Genomic DNA, 18728 nt, shown 5'->3' on the forward strand with positions numbered 1-18728 from the left:
TATTATCCTGCTTTCTTTGGTCAGATGTACATTGGAATTCTCTTACTCTACTCAACTGTGTGTAGTGTGACCAAATGTTTCACAATAGATACGGAGTAGCATTCCAAGTCTCAGGGGGTATCATCAAGTAACCAACTTGACTCATTGTTGCCAGGCATAAAAAGATTGTAAAAAGGTCAATAATGGGACATCTATGCTCTGGCGTGATTTACAGGTGTAAACTATGAGTAGATCGGTTAGTTTGTATAAAATGGAAATATGCTTCAAAACGTTGCTCATTGAAAGAATGCTGATCTAGACTTTCATTTAAGTAGAAATATAAATGCATGAAATCAAAAACTCAGTTGTACCAATCTCTTAAAACGTAAGTGAATAAATTTTCCATTTGCTTGGTGCAGAAAAGTTTAAAAAGTCTGTTGAGTTCCCCTGGTTGATCAATTATGCCAAAGCATGTTTTAAATATGCTAAAATCAATGAAATACCTGTTAATTTCAATGAATGCTGCAGTTCTCAACTGATTCAGGAGTCAGCATTTTAAATTGGCTAAAGATAGTGTGTGCTGCAAGTCTCAACTGGAAACACTCACAAGTGAATTTCAGGAGTCAGCATTTCCCACATATCCATTCTCTGAAGAAACAAGTCAGGCATTTCCTTCATTAAGCTAGGTTCTTGACTCAAATGAAAATGGTCATTTCAGGGATCAGTTTCACTCAAGTCTTTCTCATAACTGGACCTCAGGACACAATTTGGCTCGATTTGAAACTGTGCCACAGACATGGTTTCATGGTCAGGAACTAGTCTCCAGATGTTTCCGTCAACTTGATAGGTTAGGGAGATGGTTGTTGAGCCTTCAGGTAGCAAATTTCTGACTTGTTGGTACGACTCCTGTGTTTAATTTAAAATGCAAGCAGATGAGATAAGAGGCCCTTAGAAGTAGTATCTCACCAAATTGCTTTACATAACAACAAATATATTATTTTAGTAGACAATGGATTGTGCCCACCCAATCACACCGATAATATTCTTTGATTTCCCAGAAGAGGTTATACACAGCTTAAATTGCAGCCATCTCCTGGAGTTGCAAACACCTGAGATAGACATCTGCTGTACATTGATGTCAAGTTGATATTTCCTGATTACTTCTTTTATAATGGAAATTTTAAAAAGTTCAGTTGCGGTCATTAATTTTATGATGGGAATAATCATGGCATCTGACAGGCGAGAATTGTGAAAAAAAAATTCTCCAATCAGCCTAGGTCTGGGATTTTAAATGAGGATCTGGGCAAGTCTCTGATTTTACCACTCTATATCCTTAACTTTGTAGTTACTCCATAATTACTGCTTAGTTTTTCCAATAATGACTTCAGTATATTGCATTATAGTGGTTCATTGTTTCAGTTGTCTCTCTTGGAAATGTGTGATTCAAGATTAGGCTGAATTGAATAACAAGAAACATGGGCCTGAGACTTACAAACTCTTGGCCGTTTACATTTTGATGGCTCATGACACAGTTTTGTTCAAATACAAAAGCCTATTTTTGGGGAAACATTGTTCACATGCACCTTAACTGCCCATAGCATCATAAATTGAGCCCCTTAGGATGATATTTTTGAATAGCATATCCATGACTCCATGGTGTCATATAATAAAAAGGGGAGCCTTGAGACAAGGGCAAATTGAATTTCACCATCAAAACTTTCCAATATTGAAGGGGCAACAACAAACCAAGTGATGCAGGGTACATTAGAAACGACAAATTATGTGGTCTTGTGCATACATCTGGGTTATAATATTATTAGATGGGGTCTTGTGCATACATCTGGGTTACAATATTAATGGTAAATGAAAGGCATCGAAATCTGCATTTCTTCAGAGTATTCACATTACCCACCTTCATTTTCTCCATCTGGCAAAATAACGATGACACGAGTCAATTCATCCGATCTCAGCCTCTTTGTTGGTGGTGGATTTGTGGCCTCATCTGGTTCTGGTTGTGGCTGGAATACAAATTCACAGATTATAAATGTATTACCCATTATTCAGTATTGGATTTAAATTTGTCTTGTATGATTTGTTAATTAATAACTTATTTAGGCTTGAGAAACACCTTGAAAGATGGTGTATATATATGCTGGACATCCATGCTTCCAAAATAATGCCTTCAAAGTATTTTTCATGGTACAGAAAAAGCCAACAAGCCTGCTTTCTACAGAGGTAAGGTTATGATAGTGGTACATGCATTACAGCCATTAACCATGGCAATGGCTTGAATTAGCAGGAAGCAACAAGAGAATAGTTTATCTGTTGCATTACTAATATCAAATGTGATACCTCAGGGGCTGGTTCATTGTTTGTTTGACAGGCTTTTGTATTCCTCTGCCTTTTTGCCTGAAGTAAATAAGGAACTAATCAGATGTGCTAGAACATCACTTGATATAATTAGCCAGTATTTAAAAATTATTGTACAGTTCTTTTCATATCATGGAGTGCCAAAGTGCTGCTAGTTTTTCACCCCTTCTCTCTGTCATTCTGGAGTGACTCTTCATTGTCCAGATCCTGCTGCCTCTTCAGTTCCCTTTCCTCTTGTAGTCTGAGCCTATGAATTAATATTGCACAATAAAAAGGTGATGGATTGATAGATAGATTGATTGATTGATTGAGGGATTCATTGATTGAGGGATTCATTGATTGATTGATTGATTGATTTGATTGAATGTAATCGAATAGCTTGACAAAATAGCTGGTAACATGCACTTATATTTAAAACATGAATTATTTCATGAGCAGAGTAAAATATAAAATCAATCGTGTTCAATGTTTCACATTCTAATTTAAGATATAATTTTAATTTTGAAGTCACACACTTCCAGCACATCTCATTATCATAGTGTAACAATAACATGATAAAAGTTGAATAAAGTTGTATACCAGTTTCTCTTGTGTTCTTGAAATGTTGTAAGTTTCTCCTCCAGAGCTCTCTTCAGTTCAGCTACAGTGGGTGGGCCTATGAATGAAACATCATGCGCTCATGAGGCATACATGAGTGACTGAGTAACAAAGGCAAAACAGTTTCAGCAATTATTACAAAATAAAAGTAATGTTTGATTTGAGATTGAGTAAACTAGAACATAATCCAACTGCAATTGTGTGGAATAATTAATTACCTGACATCTTGAGCAAAACTCTCTCTTTGCCACTAACGCTGCAAACTATAGCCATCGTAGTTGTATTACTTTCATCTTTTAAAGCGGCCAAGGCTGAAACCAAGCAACCATGATGAATTCAAATTGATTTTTTATTTCCCATTTTTTGATACAGCAAAAGAAGTACTTAATTATAGTTAATTATAGTCCAAAACAGACAATATTAAATATTAATATAATGTTGTCTAACAAGTTGCAAGTTAGGGTGAAAGTTCTTCATGACAAAAAAATTAAACATAGTATATAATGATGTAGTGTTAGAGTAAATATCCTGCCATGGCCCAATCTAGTCTTTTTTTAACAGTCAGGACTTTCCAGTTTGAGAAAGTACCTCACAAACATGCTAGGACTTTGCAGGACCTGTATTTATGCTAATGTTATGTTGACAGATTTAACACGGTGTTGCTTGTTTCATGGCTACAAAGAGCTTTGTAAATTTGTTGGCCTCTTTGTACGGGATCCCCCATCTTGTTGTAGGCTCGATTTCTGCTGCTTTCTCGAGTCTAGTCTACATGAAGCATGCGCTTCTTTCCTGAACAGCGGCCGGTAATCGAGCCTAATCTCATTAATAGTTGCTCATAAATTTGTATTCTCGTTTGCCTGGTGGCTGTTTAGTTTTGGATTTAAGAGTTTGATGACTCCACCTGAAAACGCTCTATAAATAGGGCTGACAGATTAACAGATTAACCCTTCTGCGCAATGTACGGGTCTCCATACGGGTCTCTAATGCGGCACATCTCTATTTTGTTCGATGGCATTTCGTTTGACACTCAATCGATTCACATGTTGTGTTCACGTCACAATAACCGGTGTAAACAATCTGTTCCCAGATTTCCGCTCTATACGCTGTGGGATTTGGTTTTGACTTCATACACTATAAACAGTCTGCCTGTTTGCTGTTCAACAAATAAACTCCTAAAGACATGGCTAGGAAAAGCCAAGTTTTTTGCATACGTTTTAACTCAAAAACAAAGCAAAAACCAGCGGCAAAAATACAAAATACAAAAATTCTAATTGAAATAGCATGACATTTCTAAACAAATATCTACAGTTTTAAGAAGTTCACCTGCAACTCGAAGGAGTCTCCTTTTTGTCGTGTTCAATGGGTCCATCACTACACTGAACTGTACAAATACCCGGGATATTAGCCTACATGTGCTGAAAGAGCACAACAAGAAAGCTGGCGGTCAAGTAGCCGCGAAAACGGGACGAACGGAGCCAAAAGCCGAGAGAGCCTGGGGAAGAGGTCTAACCCCTCCCCTCCCCTCTCCTCCCACTCTCAACCAATGATCACTGAAGTGTAGACACAAATTCAAAAGTCGAGTTGAAAATTTCCGATGTGGAGTTTGCAATATGACACGGTGAGTGGCAAAATGCATGGAGCTAGTATCAAATATCAGTCAAATGTAGAGTACTGGTTCTGGTATCAATACTAATAAAAAGTAGCAGCGTATGACAATTACTTCAGTGTTTAGTATAATTCCTGGTGTCGAGTCGAAAATGAATGGTTCGACTGTAATTTTGAAGCGAGTTAAAAATGTACAAACGTTGAGTTCAAAAGATGGAAAGATAAGTGAAACGTCTTCCAATGATGTGAAATCTAAAAGAAGAGTGTAAAATTTCAAATGGAGCTGTGAAATTCAATCGTTGAAGTTGAACATTTAAATGATGAAGTTCAAATTCGAGCAATGAATTTTGGCGGGGATCGTACACCATATGTTTAGGCTCTCGGTAAGTGGGGTCGATCAAAAATTAAAGCGAGCAGGCGACGGGCAGGGACTGGTAGAGTTTACAGCCCACACGTTGAATAACTTCAGCCTACATTCCGTTAAGATGCAGAGTTGCTCAGAGACCCTCCATTTTAAGTTTTCCCCTTCACCCTAGAGGTCTCTAGAGGATACGGGTATTCGGTTGTACCTCATTTAATGTTATGTATGGTTTCAAAGGCGGCAAATCAGAAAAAATCTCTTTTCTCTGCGCTCGCAACCTCGCATAGACGCTCCAATCGCATGCACTTGAAACTTAAACATCTGGCAGGCAGTCTACCTTCTCACTGGGGTAGTTCCACTATTTTTCGTGCGTTCTTCTTTTTTAAGGGATTTAGCTGTCAAGAGAAATGGGGAGTCTTACTTTTATTTGACTGCGTTAAAAAAATAATAACAAAATAGACACAAAAATATCAGACAAACAACCTCGTTCTCAGGGTCTATTTTCTTCCCGCCCCTCTCTCGCTCCAGGGGCTGGGAAGAAGAGAAACCCTGGGAACGAGATCGACCGACAAAAGCCGGCTAGCAAAAGACGTGCTATCGAATACAGATTTTGTTTGAACTTTTTAGGCACTATTCATATACTCGATTGAAAGATATATCAATTTTGAGTAACGATGAAATTTTCCGGTCATATTGATGCTTTCTGGACAAGCAGGAACTAGGCAGAAATGTTAGAAAGGAAAATTTTACTTTGGAGTAGTTTTGAGCAAGAGCGGCCAATGAAGAAGAAATTAACTAATAATAACTTTTACAAGGAAGTAAAAAAGTCTGACTCCACAAAATTTGGAAAAAAGATTTTCAAAGTACCGTCATTGACAGTACAGAGAGACACTTACTATGATCTTTAAATAAAATCCTGACACAATGTTTTTGGAAAATAAGTTATTATTGAAAATTGGAACTTGAAAAAGAAACTTTTTTACATTGTTAAATAAGAAAAAAGTAAAAATGTCAAATCACTATATTGGAAGAAAGATGAAATTTGAAAGTATTCTATTGTTCTATTTTATAACAATAATAATAATAATAATAGTAATAACAAATATAATAATAGTAAGATATCCAAAGAAACTAAGTTCTGAAGAAACTAATGTAAATTATCAAGAACAAGACTGGCAAAATGCTGGGGAACATAAAACAAGACTTGTAGCGGCCGCCTTTCTATGCAGAACGGGGCGCGAGAAACATTGGTACAATCCACACGTCTAACAGTTCTACTCTGGTTTATTTTCCACGGTGTTGGGACGAATTATTACAGCTTGAACATGTTAAAGTTCAAAGTAAGGCATGACAGGATTTCCTTACCACAATGTCCGGATAAGATTGTCAAAGACTGTAATGGAACGTACTCGGGAATGGCTTCGGGTGAAGCTTGAGTAAACAGGTAGCGAAGCTACAAATACACACTGAACATACACGGAAGTTGCGAAAACGTTCTCCTAGCACGAGGAACCCTTTTTTTTAAGTCCCGTATTAGAACTAGGGGATGACGGGATGCGTAACGCAACACTGAACGACAGAGAAGGCGTTACAAGACTACCACTAAAACCAATCATAATCAATATTAGTCTATACAGAAAGCTACAGTCACCAATAGGCTGTTTTCAGAAAAGTCCTCTCTAAATTGGGCTTAGCTTTTGGTTACATGTAAGTACCTGCATAAGCTTTGGTCCTTTGCTCTGAAATGAGGCAGGACACTGAAATGTGCCTCACACGAATTGGACTGTCCCCTTCCCAATTCAGGGTGAATAACAGCTTCAGCATCATTTGCTCGCAGTTCACATTCTGTTTGGTAGGCTAGCTGATGAAACTCGCATTTGAGCACTGACTTGGTGGAGTACGCTTTTCCCTCACAGAATATTTCCTCATCTTGGTTGCATTTGCCACAAGAACAAACAATACTGGGGTGGAAATCACATTTCCCATCATCCCATTCATGTTCATCTGTGCAGTGATGACCCCCTAAACTCCTCATACGCCTTGCATAGTTGTCTGGACTCTTGCACTGCTGCAAACAGCAGAAGTGGTTCAACCGTGCACCCTGGATAAATGCGTCAGACAAACAGCCACAGGTTTTGCTGTGGCGCTTACATGCACACTTCGCTGATTCAACAGCAGGGAATGTATGTTTCCATTTACTAATTTGTCCAGCTGAAAAGACCTTTTGCTTGGCTAAGTCTTTCAAATTGTTTGCATGAGCCCTTCCAACATGACCCCCGCACTTGAATACCCTCCTGGACTCAGCTCCAAAAACTTTTTCAACAGACTTCTGGGAACTGGAATCACCATCCTGCCATACCACCATTACATTACAACCTTCACTTTTAGCCTGATGGTAGCACTCATCTGCGAGAATACCTTCCATTGATTTGGCAGTGCCCAGAAACAAATCATCATCCTCTGAATTTCCACGCATGCACTTGTGTCCAAACCACAGTAACCCCCCAGTTAGATAATTCTTTATGATGAAGGAGCCATTTTTACTAAAATGGCCTCTGGTGTGCCAGACTCCATCAGAGGTAACGACTGCTCGTTGCCAACTTCCTAAGACATTGCTGTCAATCCTTTTCATTTGCTCCTTTTCCTCATCACACATTTCTGTCAAAATGTCATGAATGTGGGGATACATCAGTTTGACAACCTCGAAGAATCAATTCTTGGATATGGCTTGGATGCCAAGACACTGATTCAGAGTTCTATGGAACTTTGCAAACCCATGTCCTGAGACAATAAATGCCACAGCTAGGGCCAGTCCAACAACAGTTCTCCTTGATGCTTCAACCATAGATGACCCTTGAAAAGAGACACTTCTCAACTGGCACCCACTACAAGCAAATGTGACATTGATGGTTCCACCAAGGCCTACTGTCTCAACTCTAGAGGGTATCAGCTGACCTAAAAGTTGTAGAATAGGGGTATTCTTAGAAATACTTGAAGTGAAGCATTGATTTATTGTTGCCTTGATGAAACAAGCGAGAATTTAGCCAGCTAAGTTATCAAAAGGAAGGAAAATGTTGATAGGTCAATGTCGGGACATTTATTCTACGACAAAATCATTGATTTCAAGCATTTTTTACGGATAATTTAATGCAGGATAGGAAGTTTGCGAAACTCCCTCAAACGTGTTCAGAGAAATGACTTCGAATTGGAATGTATGACACCTACAAAACCAAAATATTCACGTTTGATTTCTGGTCTGAATGAACTCAAAGCTACTCTAAAAAAAATAAAACGGCAACAGTTCAACAATTCATGAGACATACCATTGCAATCGGGCATAGAGCAACGAGACGTTTTGTTTATGTCCTCAATCAGACGGGCTATCTGCGAAGATTCACAAACACAAAGCTGCCGCTCCACTTTCGATGGATTCTGCAAAGGTTCCTCGTGAACCATGTTCAGCCGTTTTGGGGATGGATCTGGCTCGAAATCTGGATCCTTGTCATCTACCTCGTTACCCGAAGACTCTGATGACTTATCTAGGCAGAAATCCATTTTTCTTTTGGCCAGCGTCTCTTTGACTTTTGTTGCCGTGTGATACTTTGTTTTGCCTGGAGAAATATATTTCACCGCAATGTGATGGTCGTATGACGTTACTTCTGTTGTCCATTGGGCTGGAAGCGAAAAATCTATGCAAGATCCAGCTCCAAGACCTCGTGCTTCAGCCCCTTTCTTGCCTTTATCCTGATACAGTTTCTTTCTCTCTGATTTAGAAAGTTTCTTCTTTTTCTCTCGCGACGCCATTGCAAACAATGGCGTCTTACAATTCGATCGATTATGTGCACTTCGCTGTCAGAAGTTGATCTCAAATGTCACGCCCCCACAAAAGGACTCGTCCTTAGCAACCGACAAACAAAGAAATGCAGGGGTAGTGTTAGGGGTCAAAAGAAAGACAAATCTAGCAACTGAGACCCGAGAGGAGGGTAAAACATTGTTCAAGATGGCGGCCAAACATTAAACTACGATCTCTTACTACAAAATCGACTTCAGCGAGCCTTTTTGGGCGTTTTTTGACAAAAAGTGGACTGAGGACAGGTTAGCCATATGTTTAAGAACGTTTTTCTTCAAAAGTATAGCACCTACAACGATGCAATTTGGCCATTTTGTTCAACGAGTTGTAATAAACGATCGCCTGCTTGCAAATTAAGTTGTGATTCAAATTCCTCGACTACTGTCAATTTTGGGCAAAAATTGGAAATTTAACGATAAGTTTTTAAATATCGCCTCTTTTGTGTTTTGCAAGCTAGTGATTATTCAGTGTTAATGTTTGTAGGATTCTCAAAAAAAAAGAAAGTATTTTTATCTCACGTCCACAAAAAATTAGATTTTTTAAATTTATAGGCCCCAGGGGGCAAGGCAATAAGTTAATAATTAAAAGGTATAAGGCCACATCTCTATTGGCATAAAAGAGTCAAGTACCAGTTCTAGTCACTGACAAATATTCAAATTTATTGGCTGAAATTCTAAGACAGAATCCAATTTTAAAGTAGACTCCAAAATACTTAAAATTACCCAGTGCAACTACCTTAAAGCAGTAAATTGGCTTACAAGTGGGTTTGTTTACGCAACTTTGTCATTGAATTGGCTTACGCGCCGCCTGCAAAGTTAAAAAAACCTGATGAGCGAATGAGCGAGTAACTAGGATACTAGACAAAGAAAGATGTATGAAGAACAAATTTATTTCAAACTTCTTTAGGTTACTTGCATTTGGTTCAGCAGTTAAGTTCTCCAGAAGTGTTTTTCAGGTGTGAAATTTAGTGCAAAGTTTGAAGTTGTACTACAAAAACAATTTCTGTCAGTAGTTGCGAATCACTCAAAATCAGACTTTCCTACCGTGAATTGAGTAGCAGATAGCGAGGCAATTCGTTAACTGTATTCCACAGAAATTCTCTCAAATACAGAAATGATCAGAGAGGCAAATTCGGCTGAAATTGACTCAGTTTTGTGCTTAAAATTGTACAGAGAGAGACACAGGATTACGCGCCATTACAGCGCTGAGCTACAAACAGCCAAACGAACTCTCACAACTTCAAACCCGGACTTCAAAAAACTCAATTGAATCTACTTACAATGACTTTCCTTGCCATATTAAGGTGTGTAGCGACTAGAACTTTCTTTGCTTTTTGGTTTTCCGTGACCCATGGGAATTATGTGACCCACTCTGTAATACTTAAGCGTTCTTCATTATGAGTAGTTTTGTGTTTTTCATTTTGGCCGGTGCTTGTTAGCGCTGAATGTTCGATCTGCCGGTTTCTACCGCGTTTTTCCTTAGCTGCTTCACTGTTGTGTGAGCCCTGAAGTACAAATTCTAGAATTCGAGTCGCCACAGTTTGTTGAATCACACACACACATCACACTCCCACGATCACTTTTGTTTCTCTCGTGTTAATAAAGAAAAACTTGCGTTGATTAATAGTCGATGGAGGAGTAAAAAGGGCAAAAGACTAACGATTAATTACCGCAAATTCACTCACGAAAATAGATCAACACGGCAAACCAATTAGATTGCAGGATTTTTTTAAAACCGCCCGCTCACGAGCTGAGAAAAAACCTATATTCACGGTATTACCCGCCCCCCCGCCCCCCCCCCAAAATTCGAAGTATTATAGAATAAAAGGTAACATATAAAATCTTGTTCGTAGCTTTTAGCTAAAATCCTTCTATTCAGATGAATTTATAAACAAATCCCCCATAAGAGTGAAAATGATATTGCGGTTGGCGTTGCGCATTTGAAGTTTCCTATCAAAGTGCAAAGAATTAAGTAGGAATCGCGCAATAAGAATATAGAACGCAATACAGCCATATTTACCTTACTTTTAAACCCATATTTAATAGAGAGACAACGATTATCATGTTTGACATCTCTGCGTGTTGCTTCAGGTATCGATTGTATGCTTAGTTAAATAGAATATGAAAATCTCGTATTCCAATTAAACGATTCCACCTGAAAATCGCAAAAATTAAGAAGCATCGAAAAAAGAACTATTTTTGTGATCGAGGTACGAAGAGGAGTTAAAGCAGTTAAAAGCACAACAAGTTAAAATGAAAATAATACGGCCAATACCCAACATTTTTATCTTAGTTTTTGGGCACTTTTTAATTCTACCCTTGTAAAGACATAGGTATAACCACTTATAAGTTATAAATTTTATATATAGAATACTACATGTACAAGCCTGAAGGCAAGAAGAATTTTTAAAATAACTGTCGAATTAAACGATTCTAAATAATAATTATACAGACAGAGATGACGTCATCGAGATGATGCAACACACTTTTTCCTAGTGATTTCTAATGGTATGTCTACGTTGGATCCTTTTTGGGTCAATTAGAAACCAAAGGAACCCCTGGTTCTCCCTTGAAAAAAACTATTGAAGTCGGTTTTATGCATCTCTCCTCCCACTGAGAAGAAAAATAAAAAGCTGGCGTTAATTACTAACACAGACTCGTGAGGGCAGCAACGATCAAGCACGTGCAAGAGGAACAGATCGAGGAGCTGCAGATGACAACAACGAGATCACACTAAATAAATAATGCAATAAATCTAAAGAACCAAATGTAAATATATAGCGGCAATAATCCTATCGAGCGAACTGTGAGCTTGAATGGTCACTTCCATGAGAAGACGATTGGGCAAAGAGCGAAACGATCAAAATATGGTGGAACTGTATCAAGCCGAGAGGAACTGGGGTAAATAGGCTTTGTGTACGAGAACAGTTTCTATCCTTAACAACAGGCGGTAACCAAGGGTTCAAACGTCACTACTGGCTTCACGTTACATGGTATGAGTCATTACGAGCTTCGTATTACATGGTATAGCCATGACAACCATCTTATTTCGAGATAGAATTACATGACATGATAATATCACATTACTTATTTCGACCTATTTCGACCTGTTTCATGTCTTTTCGACACATGATCAGTCATAATATGTCGTAATATGAGTCGTAATATGTCGAAAAGTAATTTTGCTACAGATGGCGCGCCATAGGAAATGGATTAAAGGCTATCGGAAAGAAGCTAGGTGAAATATTACCAGGTTTGATTGGTGCCATAGCTAGTTTTATATTTAAGACAGCAGGTGAAGTTATTTCTTTTCTTGGTAAAAATGCCTGGTTATTAGTTGTTGCTGTAGTTGTATATGCAGTTGAACAATTCAAAAGCAAAAATAAAAAAAAAAAGTATATATATGGACGAATATAACAGAGTCTATCCACCAGAGGATCAACCTCAAAACTTCAGACTACAACATGCCTCCAATTATTTATCAGATATGGAAAAAGAACTAGAATCTCGTGAAGAGACTTTCCAAAAATGTAACAAATTATTTAAAAACCTAATCAAGATAAGTGCCTCTGCAGGTACCTTATCTGTAATATTATCTGGATCTGGGACTGGTACAGCACTTACAGGTGTAGGATTACCAGTTGGTGCCTCTCTTGCAGCATTAGCAGCTATTTGTGGTATCTTGAGTGTCTCAGCTGGGGTTTCATTAAAAAGGTTTATGTTAAAGTCGCAAAGCATGAGAAGATAGTTACCCTTTGTCGAGTTAAAATTGCCGCTATTAAAGGTATTGTCTCAAAAGCTTTAAAAGATGGTAAGATAAGTCATGAAGAATTTCTATCAGTTAAGAGTGAAGTAGAAAAATATCATGAGATTAAGAAATCAATTAAGACTAAAAAAAAGCCCTCTTCAGAAGTAAAAAATGGAAATGCAGAAGAGATAAAGAGACAAATTGTAGAAGAGATGGATCGACTAAAAGGATTGTTTTCAAAATTGAGTTCAATTGTTTCATAACAAAAAGCGAGGATAATATAGATGAAAGACCACCTCCATACAATCCCTCATATTAAAAACATTTTATTAGTATATAGTATTAATAAAATGAGTTTATGGGATAAATTTTGTGCACGGTTTCCAAATGCTAACCTTAGTAACTTTATGGTTGTAAAATACCCTGACTTTTCAGAAGTAGTCCATAAAGAGTCTGATGGAACTAGAGACTTAAACGATGAAAAGGGTAATTTACTTCAAAGTAACTATTATTCAGATCAGATGAAAAAGGATGTAGGTATTGCAGGTTTTCCTTTGGAATTAACATTAAACCCACAACCAAACTTATCAATTCCTGCTGTTGAATTCAGTGAAAATCCACACTCATTAGGAGATAGGTTGGTCTCTCATGATATTTATATTACAACGAGTGATAAATTCAGCATTAAGTTTCGTGATATCTTCTCTAATAATATCATTCGTCATACGCATGGAAAAGAATCACATAGCTGGTTAAATTGACCAAAATATGTCTTATTGGCCACAGCAACTTAATTTTGCAGTTTGGTGTGCAACAACTGGTTTTGGAATAAGTATCCGTTCTCTAATTGATGATGGTATGACTGATTCTGAACTAAAATTACCACCACAAGTACGGTCTTTTCTCTGGTTTCATGTTTATTTCACAGTTAGACGTATCTTCTTTGAGATGGGAGGAATTCAAGGTCCAGTTCCATTACCCGATGATCCGGTTTTTGATACGATAAAAAATGCCTATGACATCTCTTCTTACAAGCGTGTTTGTAATGAATTCAAAATAGGTTCAAATTCCAACGTTAGATTTAAAAAAGGTGGTAATGACGGCTTAGGTGATGTTTATGTTTGGGCAAGTGGAGTGGGTCCTGTTAAAACTGATTATAAATACCCTGATTGGAATAAATTCAGTGATGAAGGTGGAAAAGCAATAGATGGTAATCTAATTCAATATATTGATAATTCTCTATCATCAAAGCAATATGAATATTTTGTCACACTGGTCTCTTATGGATTAACAAGTGCAGGTCAAGCAAGAATAAATCAATCAGTTGAAGCCTTTGTTTATTGTATTCTAGGTTCACAAGTCAATGAAAGATCAAGCATAATTGGAAGTTCCCGTTCAGCTAAAGAAGTCAGACGTGAATTTTTAATTCTTACTGAAGATGCAATAGCACAACCAGACATTAGCAAGTCAGTTCAAAGATTTCAGCTTGTAATTCAGGAAGCAAAAGTAAAACTTGATTTAGCAATAAGTCCTGGTACTTGGTTAATGCCTTCTAGAATGGTAATTAATACTGAAAGCACAGTTGGATATAACAATAAACTCAGAAAAGCTAATCTATCCATGAAATTAGGTGTAAATTCTGATGTAAACATTGAACCGAAGCCGGTTGGCATTAAACATAATTTAGGTACGAGTAAAGTACAATTACCGCATACCTTAAATCCTGAAAAGCCGTCTACACCGGTTAAATCAAAACCTGTAGCCAAACCTGTAACTAAACCTACTACATTATTTAAAGATACTGGAAAGGATAATGATGGTTTCAAAAGCAAACATGAACTAAATTTAGTATTAATTATTATATGTGTAGGTGGTTTAGCTTACTATATATTTCACAAATAAAAATTAACTTTTTTTCCGATGCATCAGAAACATTCTCTCACTTAAAAAAACTTTTGTCTTTTTGGCAAATGATTTTGATTTCTTTGATATTATTTTTGAAAAAACTAAGAGGTGCACCAGAATACATCAACTTATTATATTCTTGTGTTAAATCATAGAGATTGATTTAAAAATACGCATGTGACTGTTTGTAATTTGTCATTTCTAAGAATGACCTAATCTTCTTTCCCGTGATTTCTTTCAACCTCTTCAGAACTTGGCCTTTTAATGTAGAGAAGTAAACAGTTCGCTTTCTTGCATCAGACTCTGATTTCTCAAGGTAATGCAATGTCTCAAGGCAATAATCTTCATTATCCATTCTCAACTTTTCTGTTACATCTGTGTAATCCATAAAACGTTCTTCATTCAAGCTGTCTCTCAATTTCTTCTCTATTGCCACTAAGTCTTTGGGTTTCTTCTTTGGTTTAGGTTCTAAGTCTTCTTCTATCCCTTCATCCATAGCTTTATGAACACTCACATCAGGAAAAGTATAATTTGTATTCAATTCTGGGTATGCCACTGCAAGTTGGTTGAAAAGTTGAAGAATATTTGGATTGTAACTTTTTATCTGATTATATAGCTTAAAGAGATCGCTTCTAAATTGTATAAACCTTGCCTTCTCCATTACTCTTTCAAAATGACGCTGATTTATATGAACAAGAATTTAAAACAGGTTTCTCAAATAGTTTTCGTATGAGTCATTTCCTGTTCTAGAATTATCCTTCTATTGTTCTTGTCTTTCTTAGAAATTTCATTGTCTTTACTAAGAATGACATAATAACTCAATCAATAGATACTTCAAATTCCAGTGGCATGCCTTTGAAGTCAAAGAGGTTGCCATTTTTATCTCTGACGCTAAGAGTGATACTAAAACAAGTATAAATGTAAAAATACATTTTTGCAGTATAAGAAGTCCACTCCATATTTGTCCACAGTTAGGCAAATATGCATAGGAAAAAATTAAAATTTACCTATTGCACAGTAGTCAATATTAAATTGAATATGTTTGTATTTTAGAAAGGTTCAATTTTGAAACATTTATTTGGTCACTTAAGAAAAATCACTATCTCATTAATGTCCAATTTTTATTTTTTTTTAATGGTCATTTTTTTTCAATTTCTCGGTCTTTTAGAAGTGCCCATTTTTGCAAATAATTTAAATGACTAAGCAACACGTCTTTGCTTTTTTTGTCCATTTCTGTGTTATTAATGCAGGGTTAAAATTTCTGTATATTTTAAGCATATTCCAAGCCAGGAATCAATCAAATTTCACTACAAACATTAGACCTTAAAAGGTCAAATGTTCACTTTTGGATTCATGATGCACATATCATGGAACAAGTCAAGTAAATGTCCACATTATTAGAACCCTTGATCAAAAATTCTAAATGTAAGGTCGCAAGGCTAAAGATTCACCAAATTTGTTCAATTCACTTTAAGAGGGTGTAACAAGTTATATTCAAATGAAGTGAAATCAAGAAACTGAGTGAACTGTGTTACATTTAAAATCAGATACTCTGAAGTGGCAAGGATTGGCCTTTCATAAGTTTATGAAACCCTTCAGCTCTACAAACATGTCACAAATTTATGAAATCCTTCAGCTCTACAAACAAGTCATAAATTTATGAAATCCTTCAGCTCTACAAACATGTCATAAATTTATGAAATCCTTCAGCTATGCAAACAGGCCATAAATTTATGAAATCCATCAGCTCTACAAACAAGTCATAAATTTATCAAATCCTTCAGCTCTACAAACAAGTCATAAATTTATGAAATCCTTCAGCTCTACAAACAAGTCATAAATTTATGAAATCCTTCAGCTCTACAAACAAGTCATAAATTTATGAAATCCTTCAGCTCTGCAAACGAGTCATAAATTTATGAAATCCTTCAGCTCTACCAACAAGTCATAAATTTATGAGATCCTTCAGCTCCACAAAGGAGTCATAAATTTATGAAATCCTTCAGCTCTACAAACAAGTTATAAATTTATGAAATCCTTCAGCTCTGCAAACGAGTCATAAATTTATGAAATCCTTCAGCTCTACCAACAAGTCATAAATTTATGAGATCCTTCAGCTCCACAAACGAGTCATAAATTTATGAAATCCTTCAGCTCTACAAACATGTCATAAATTTATGAAATCCTTCAGCTCTGCAAACGAGTCATAAATTTATGAAATCCTTCAGCTCCACAAACAAGTCATAAATTTATGAAATCCTTTAGCTCTACAAACAAGTCATAAATTTATGAAATCCTTCAGCTCTACAAACAAGTCATAAATTTATGAAATCCTGCAGTGCTACAAACAAGTCATAAATTTATGAAATCCTTCAGCTCTACAAACATGTCATAAATTTATGAAATCCTTCAGCTATGCAAACAGGCCATAAATTTATGAAATCCATCAGCTCTACAAACAAGTCATAAATTTATCAAATCCTTCAGCTCTACAAACAAGTCATAAATTTATGAAATCCTTCAGCTCTACAAACAAGTCATAAATTTATGAAATCCTTCAGCTCTACAAACAAGTCATAAATTTATGAAATCCTTCAGCTCTGCAAACGAGTCATAAATTTATGAAATCCTTCAGCTCTACCAACAAGTCATAAATTTATGAGATCCTTCAGCTCCACAAAGGAGTCATAAATTTATGAAATCCTTCAGCTCTACAAACAAGTTATAAATTTATGAAATCCTTCAGCTCTGCAAACGAGTCATAAATTTATGAAATCCTTCAGCTCTACCAACAAGTCATAAATTTATGAGATCCTTCAGCTCCACAAACGAGTCATAAATTTATGAAATCCTTCAGCTCTACAAACATGTCATAAATTTATGAAATCCTTCAGCTCTGCAAACGAGTCATAAATTTATGACATCCTTCAGCTCCACAAACAAGTCATAAATTTATGAAATCCTTTAGCTCTACAAACAAGTCATAAATTTATGAAATCCTTCAGCTCTACAAACAAGTCATAAATTTATGAAATCCTGCAGTGCTACAAACAAGTCATAAATTTATGACATCCTTCAGCTCTACAAACAAGTCATAAATTTATGAAATCCTGCAGTGCTACAAACAAGTCATAAATTTATGACATCCTTCAGCTCTACAAACAAGTCATAAATTTATGAAATCCTTCAGCTCTACAAACAAGTCATAAATTTATGAAATCCTTCAGCTCTACAAACAAGTTATAAATTTATGAAATCCTTCAGCTCTACAAACAAATCAAATTTATGAAATCCTTCAGCTATACAAACAAGTAATAAATTTATGAAGTACTTCACTTCCATAAACAAGACTTAAATTTAAAAAATCCTTTAACTACACAAACAAGTCGCTATTAAATTGATGAAATCCCTTCCATCCACAAACAAGTAATTAAATTTTATGAAAGACAACCAGGTCTTCAAAGAAATCTTAAATATACACGTATTAAATACTTTTCTATCTAAAGGCGTAAGGCCAAGACTTAGAGCTACTTAAAAAATTAAGGTGATGTAGTTAAACAATGTATGGCATTGTTTACTTTAAGGAGACCCACTCAATAGCGCGATCAAACGCGTTAAAAAATGAATGAATCGATCAATCAAGAATAGGAAACAATAAACTGTACAAAACGGTCCTAAAATAAACTGAAAAGATCAAACAAAATTAGAGTTACAATTTGTACATGCAGGACGGTTAGGTTTGTTGATTTACTTTTGCACCATCAAGTGGGTTTCCTGAAAGTAGCAAAGCTCAATATCTAATATTTTATGTTACATTTAGCAGCAGTTCCATGCAACGCGTCCATCCATGAAAATCAAGTTTCCAGGCCATGTTGTAGATGAGAGAAGATGCGAAAGAAAAAGCTCGACGAAAAGACTTACTAACGGCTCCTATACGAGCCATCACTTAAATAAAAGTGCAATGGTCAACAACTAGATTCTTAATGTTGAAATATATCGCGTTATGATTAGCCATGTACGCGTGTGGAATAGCAATTCCTGTTCACTTGAAAGCACGGAATTCTCAACGAAAGATCCATGGCCGTAAGGTCTTGCATTCAGCGTGTTCAAGGTATTCACCCTAACGCGTAAGTCTTATTGCCAACGGCTTTGCAGTTATTTCATCGGCCGTAGCTTTCACATTCTTGAAATCAAACGAGTCCAACTTCGAGGCAATACTGTACTTTACCATTCCTGAAAGCTGCATTAAGCTTAACCCACTATCTGTGTGAAAGCCCATTGATTGTCATGTCTTTACGGCCATCGAAGGAAGGA

General features: G+C 36.4%; 1 protein-coding gene and 1 long non-coding RNA gene across 2 annotated transcripts; one reads left to right on the forward strand and one right to left on the reverse strand.

Annotated features, from left to right (window-relative positions):
* Positions 1 to 1903: 1903 nt before the first annotated feature.
* Positions 1904 to 3215, reverse strand: LOC149099439 (uncharacterized). Its single transcript, XR_016203699.1, has 4 exons — positions 3165 to 3215; positions 2929 to 3004; positions 2332 to 2596; positions 1904 to 1997 (listed from the first exon to the last, which is right to left on the reverse strand). It is a non-coding gene; the product is annotated as an uncharacterized LOC149099439 (long non-coding RNA).
* A 10008-nt stretch (positions 3216 to 13223) lies between these two features.
* LOC149099440 (uncharacterized) lies at positions 13224 to 14415 on the forward strand. The gene has a single exon (XM_089278615.1). It carries the CDS (start codon positions 13278 to 13280, stop codon positions 14409 to 14411), a length of 1134 nt encoding a protein of 377 aa, XP_089134741.1. The 5' UTR covers positions 13224 to 13277; the 3' UTR covers positions 14412 to 14415.
* The last annotated feature ends 4313 nt before the right edge of the window (positions 14416 to 18728 follow it).

The sequence above is a fragment of the Orbicella faveolata genome, unplaced genomic scaffold, assembly GCF_042242905.1.
Source record: "Orbicella faveolata isolate gen_17 unplaced genomic scaffold, um_ofav_v1 contig_46, whole genome shotgun sequence".
Classification (NCBI taxonomy): Eukaryota; Metazoa; Cnidaria; class Anthozoa; order Scleractinia; family Merulinidae; genus Orbicella; species Orbicella faveolata.

Bases quoted from the DNA above. Each gene is read 5' to 3' on its own strand.
- LOC149099440 (XM_089278615.1), top strand. From the start codon at position 13,278: ATGTCTTATTGGCCACAGCAACTTAATTTTGCAGTTTGGTGTGCAACA.